General features: G+C 50.1%; 1 protein-coding gene across 1 annotated transcript in view; it reads left to right on the plus strand.

Annotated features, from left to right (window-relative positions):
- IRS2 (insulin receptor substrate 2) overlaps positions 1-5,223 on the plus strand; it is a 30,908-nt gene extending 25,685 nt beyond the window's left edge. Inside the window, exon 2 of the mRNA XM_031465654.2 lies at positions 2,775-5,223. Within this exon, the coding sequence (XP_031321514.2) occupies positions 2,775-2,779 (5 nt within the window). The 3' untranslated portion in view covers positions 2,780-5,223. The remainder of the gene's footprint in view (positions 1-2,774) is intronic.
- The last annotated feature ends 1,380 nt before the right edge of the window (positions 5,224-6,603 follow it).

The following is a 6,603-nucleotide window of genomic DNA, read 5'->3' on the forward strand; positions in this document are numbered from 1 at the left end:
CACGTGTGGGAGGATCTCCGAGTGAGCCAGGGCTGAGCCCCAGGGATTTCAGTGGCAGGTGACTGAAGTTCCCAGGCCCCGGAGGAGGCTCGCAGGTCTTGGCGTCCTCTGCATCCACGGTGTGTTGTTGTGTTGACGCCAGGGCCCATCTGCACATTTGAAGATGTGCTGGAAGCCCGGCGCTCCTCGTGCCCAGACGTCTGTCTCTGAGCTGGTGGCCGCCTTCTTGCTGGTCTCCCGGGCCTTAGCCTGTGACGTCACGTGTGTGTGTGTGTGTGTGCACGTGCCCGCGTGTGTGGGGTCGGCCTCCTTCCCCAGTCATCCATGGCTCCCCCGGCCCACGTGTCAGAGCATGTCCCTGCCCCTTCCCCTCCCCGGAGCCCTGGGGCGGCTCGGCCCACCACTCAGCATCTTAGGGAATGACGTTCCTCCCTGTCCCAATGTCGGATTGCATCCCTGGGTTGCCAGCAGCCCGCACTTCTCCTGGGCCCCTGGAGGAGCTTTGTTCTCCCTCTCCTGGTAACTGCAGCCGGGCAGCCTTCGGAAGACAGGTGTTTTCAGAGCGTGGGGCACACTTGAGAGCGTGGCCTTCCTGCCCTGCCAGGAGATCGGTTGTCCTGTGACTCCCGTGCCGGCGGGAACATTGTCCCCATCCGCGCCCACGTGCCTCGCGGAGACCCCGCCCCAGCGCAGAATTGAAAATGATGCTGGAAGCTCAGTGTGCAGATAAACACATGACTCAGTGATTTCCTCGCCTTTTAGCTGCGTTTTCTTTCATAACACTCGTGCCCAGAGGTGAAGGTTTTCACAGTTGTGTTGAACTTCAAAAAAATTAAATTACACATTCGACTTGGTCAGAGTTGATGACGTTCTCATGATAGGAGTCACTTCATAGCAATAAAGCGTCCTTAGAAACAGAGTGAACATGTCCCTGAATTTGCAGAGGGTAAAGAGAAGGAAGTTTTCAGCTATAAGTAACCCTCGTTTATATGACTGTGCATTTGAGTTTGAAGGATTAAAGAACTCACTTGCTTAGCTGTTTTCAAGGTAATGGGGTTTGGGGTTAACACGAGACAATTTAGGCGCATTCAGCTAAACGTCAGTGTAAAAATGAAGTCAACAGAAATCTTCCTGCAAGTGGACTCGTGGGGTCTTGACTGCCTCTGGGGGTGAGGGGCGCTTCTCATGAACAGGACTGCGTGACAAAATGCGCTCATCTGGGGCAAGGCGCCCGTCCAGTGGATTTTAGCAAATGCTCATATTTAAGGGACGAAAACCTGCAGGCTCTCGCCGCAGTCTCTTAGGACCAGAAACCACAGGAGTGAATAAAGTAGCTGGAGACACATCTTTTCCTTCAGAGAAATGTTGGGGCCCTGCTCTCCAGTAAGTGTCATTGGCTGAACAGTTAAATGAAACATTTTAAAGGACATCAGCCTTTTGAAAAATAATAGAAGTGGCTGAACAGTTAAATGAAACATTTTAAAGGACATCAGCCTTTTGAAAAATAATAGAAGTGGCACTGCCTCAAAGTGTCACACATAGGGGACTTTTGAAAAAAGTCATGGGAAGATACTGTCTTTGTGTTGTACGCTGACAGCGCGTGTCTGTGAGGCTCCTGTTCTGGGGGGCACTGCCCGACTGCAGAGCAGGCAGGGGCTCACCCTCGGCCTGGGGACCCGCTGGAAATTTCTGTCTGGCGGGATTAGTCCTCTGAGCTCAAGATGAACAGAAAAGCAATAGATTCACAAAGAATGTAAATCCAGGACGTGGTGGGAGCCTAGAGTCAGAATTCTAAGTGATTTTAAAGGCGTTTTCAGAGATGCAGGTTGAGTGACTCCAACTGCAAGGGAAGACAGCATTCCTGTTTACGACGGGGCGTGGCCCCCCGGGCACGCGTGCCACTGAGTAGTCACCAGCATGAGGAGCGACCAACAGCTTGGCATTTTTGTTAAAAAGCCAAAAAGCTTTAAAAACAAAAACAAAAACGGGAAAAAAAAGGGCAGCATGCTATGAAATATTGATGTCTCCAGTTGCTATGTCCCATAAAAGAGGAATAGACACATAGATTAAAAACATGCTGAAAACATTGGGAATTAGGAAGAAGTTAAGGAAGTTGGATCCTTCAGCCCCGAATGAGGGAAATGGCTGGTTCTGGTGGGGGTCCCAGCACATGTGCAGCCAGTTCAGCTCAAGGGGGCCCGTGGGCGGAGGGAGACGGCACAGAACAGGAGCTTCTGAAACCGTGCGTCACCTTAGGCACAGGGTAGATTATCTGGTGGGAAGGGTTTTCCGAGGGCAGAAGCGTGGCCATGATTACTTCGTCCACGTTCGGACCGTAACACACGTTTGCATCGTCAGTGTGATTGACAGCACGCTGTGACACGTGTCCTGGTTTTCGTCCTCCCTGAAGCCCTGACAGGAAGGCAGTGGTCCCTCCCTCTCTGTCCCCACGAAGAGCCCAGACCCAGGCGGTCGGGGGCTGTCGCCAGGTCGCCCGGCTCCCCCCCTAAGGGTCGGGTCAGAATTGTGAGCAGTTTTCTTGCGCTGAAAACAGGACCCCTCTTCACGGGCCTTGCGACTCGCCGTGAGCCTAGTCGCTCTGCCTCTTGGGAAACTGGCTGGGAATTCACCCGTTGAGCTCATTTCGGGAAAACGGAGTGAGTAAGAGTTTGCGTCCCAAAGGGGTCATTTCCTGAAAGTGACGGGGCCGGGGAAGAGGGGCCTCGTCTGTGTGTGCACGGCCGTCCCACTGACGCTTCTCTCTCCTCTTTCAGAGTGAAGATCTGTCTGGCTCTGTCCCCACGACATCACACGTCAGAGAAAAACGTTAAAAGAGGACACTCAGCGTTTTTTTTTTTTTTTTTTTTTTTTTTTTTTTTAATCCAAAGCTGCTTACTGTTTTCTTTGGGATCTGAGCAATTACCACGTGTGGAAGCATCTGCCACTGTCAGGCGTGGAGCCACCTGCCTCTCTCCCGTGTTCCCGCAGGGGGTGTTCCTCCTCGTGCTGTTCCTGTTGTGTTCTGTTTCGTTTTTTGATGAAATTAGCGGAAGAAGTGGTTCACAAGAAAATTGGATGTCTTCACGAGCCTTTTCAGTGGTGGCTGGTGTCTTGAGTTCTTCTTTACTTTCGTCCGGGCAGAGCAGGTCTCCCCTCAGCATGCTGGGAGCCTCTACCCACAGGCACTAACATGGTGAAATCTGGAATTTACTGGCATCCGCTCAAAACTACCACCGTCCTACCTCAGTTCCAGGTGAAGCCGATCGGCGTGGTCGGGGCCGGCGGGGCCTCACGCCCCTCTGCTGGGTCCCCAGTGGCCCTCGGCTCATCCGGCTGGTCCCGTACGCGGCTGCTCGTGGACTCCAGTCCAGGTACCTACGTGCTCACTCACAGACAGAGCCCAGTGTGGGACTGACGTTTCTCCGCGGAGATGAAATTTGAGATTGGACTTTGAAGATGGATTAATAAATAATAATTATTATATGTAACTGAAGCAAACCTACTTTTGGAAATCATCAACTCTGTTGGGTAGTGGGGGGTGGGAGGGGAGGGTCTGGGACAGGGGTCAATATCTCTTTTTACCTTTAACAGACTTGTTTAATCTTCTCCATGTAGACGTTTCTGTAGGTACTTAAATTGCAAAAGCCTTTGATCCTATTTACAGCTCAAATGTCTCTGCTATCCTTAATCTTGAACTTGTATTTCTCTAACCAAAAATTCACATAGGCATGTGGGTGGTTCAAGGGTGGTTAAGGATTTGGCTGATTTTTTAAAAAAATGTATTGTATTTACTGTGATGCTGTCACGTCAGCCGGCAAGGCTACCCTGAACAACAACAACAGAACACCAAAAACAAAGACAAAAAGGAAAGAAACGGACGAAGGAGGCATTAATAGCCCCTGTGTTATTAATAGACGACGAAGAAGAAAAACAATCGCACAGGACACGTTACTTGTCACAAAAACTCCCGACAGGGCTGCCCTTGTTTTGTGTGTTTTCAGTGTTCTGAGAAATATCAGTATTGTGACAGTTCTTGGCAGGTGTCACTGAAAACTGCTGACCTCGACCAGCAGAATGTCACCTGATCTCACTGCTCCCTTGCCACTGGAGGGGAGGGGCATGTAGAGCCTCCCCCCCCCCACCCCCGGGGGTGCGTCCCCAGTGCCTCTTCTCTGAGAGTCCTATAGAGGTTACACGAATTCATTGGAGATTTGAGGTGGGTTTTTTTGGAGAAAAATATATATAAATATATAGATATATATCACTATAGAATAATGCATTAATAAAATGAGGCTTTTCTAGAGGAAGACCAAAAAATTCAATGTCTTAAAAATATATTTAATCGCAATGCAAAAGTCTTCCTCCCATGCTGAACTTTTAGAACAGAGGATTGTATTGCAAGACAAAGTTGAATGTAAAGTGACTCCCCTGACTGTTTTTAAGGTTTTCCTTCTCTGGAATCAGACAGCCCAGATGTGCACAGGAGACCACACACAACATTAGTTGGAAGGTCATTCTTCAGTGTGTAACATACAAAGACTTTATTGAAATGTATAAAATGTCCTAAAGTTTTGGTTTAGTTTTGGGACTAAGGATGGATGGGTGGTCCTTGCTACGAAACTCCCCCCAGGAGGTGGGACTGAGCTGAGCGCAGCCTCTGCCTTGTAGTTAAGTAGCTTCCCCGTCCTCAGTGTAGCCGAGCCGCCACCCCAGTGGTTCGCGTTCCTCCTGCAACTTAAAACAAGCGAAGTAAGAAGTTGACACTATACTAAATTTCCTTCTATCCTGTACATTTCAAAAAAGGCATATGCAATATTTACATTTTTAATTTAGTTTACAGAATGGAACCAAAATGTATAAATGTTATGTTTGTTAAAACTTCACGATGTATATTGGGTCTTTGTACATTTTGCCTGACTTACCTTAAATTTAAAATATTTTTTGCTATATAAACTTTAATAGTTATTAAACAGTGTTTTCTTTTGGGGTACGTATTGTTTCTGGATATCAAGATGTTAAATATATTTCTTGCTATTGTGACATGACAGCAGACTCTCGCTCTGTCTTCCCGCGCCCTCGCGGTACACACGGGCCGCTGTGGCGCCGCCGGAGGCGGGACTCAGCGGGACTGCGGTAGCGTGTCGTGCGTAGTCTGTTCCCATCACGGATGCTCCCCTTAATAGCCATACGCAGTACAATAAAGTACATTATTTATGAAGCGAAGGAAGCCTGGGGGCTGCTTTTTCCTGTGTGGATGATGAATTTGACGTCAAGCCCACTCTTTCAGTGCTTTGGATTAAAGAGGTAAATATTTGGCTCCTTAAAGACGCTTGGTCCCGTCTTAAAGGTTTTATTCTGAAACTAGAAAATATCCCCAAATCACAAAATTTGCCAGAAGGGGCTGTGTTCAGAAAACAAAACCAGAACCATGTCATTCACTTTCCAGATGTAGGAGTGCTGTGAGCGTGCTGGGGCTGTACGGAGCATTCCAGACCTGGGCAGGTCTTAATTCCTCCCTCCCTCCTAGCAGCCTCCGGTGGTGGGAGTCGCCAGCCCGACCTACAGGTGAGGAGACGGAGGCACAGGGGGTGCCAGGACTCGTGAGGGGCGTGTAGCTTGGGCGCGCAGAGCCGGGAAGCGGCCGCTGCAGCACAGCCCCAGCACCTGGGCGCCTGGGCACCGCCTGCTGCCTCCGGGATGCAGAGGACCGGGCCACGCAGACATCAGGTCCTCAGAGCCGGGAGGTACCACTCAGGAGGCAGAAAATACGACAATTGTTGTCTTGATTTATCAAGGACAGTTTTACCTCCTGTTAGAAATAATTTTTCTCTCCATCCGCCTTACCCTCACATTACGGCCATGCAATGACACGGGTGTCATCTCTTTTGAACAAATAAACCCAGCAATATGGGAGATGATTTTTAAATGATGGCTTTTAAATCACAAGACTGGCAAGCTCTGTGTGGTGTTTGGGACCTCATAGGTGGCATGTGGCTGTCAGTGCCCAGACGGACCGTCCTCCCTTTAGGCGCTGAGGAGGAGGTATGATCTGCAAGGTTCAGTGTCCCTGAGATCCGTTAACTACTGATGAAGGGCTGTCCAGGGGAGCCGTGTGAGGCAGGAACCCGCGAACATGTTTGCTCAGAAAAGCTGACTGTAAATAAAGAAGTGACGAGTTGTTTCAAAGCTCTGTAGGTGCTAGAGACACTCACTGGAAACCAGTGTGTAGACTTGGAGGAGAATGTCAGCTTCAGATACACCGGGAGGAAGGCTGAAAGGCTCACTGCGTTGGTTTGGGGGGAGTTGGGTTCTGACCCATTAGGAGCCATAGGAAGATGCACGCTGGGTCCTGGGGCTGTCTCGGCGCTGTCTCCAGCATCTGTGAGCGGACCTGCAGGCTCATACCTGGTCCCGGGTGCCAGGCTGAACGTCACTTCACAAGTCTGCAGGCTGACTTGGGCAGGCCGTCCACTCCTCTGGGCGTCTAACTCCCAGCCGACGGCTCCACCAGCATTGACCTCTGTGTCGTACCGCCCTTCAGGGCCGCCGGCTGGAAGACAAAGGGCGGAAGGGCTTCTTTGGAAACGTGCAGTGCTGCTCTGC

Source organism: Camelus dromedarius, chromosome 13 (genome assembly GCF_036321535.1).
Source record: "Camelus dromedarius isolate mCamDro1 chromosome 13, mCamDro1.pat, whole genome shotgun sequence".
NCBI lineage: Eukaryota > Metazoa > Chordata > Mammalia > Artiodactyla > Camelidae > Camelus > Camelus dromedarius.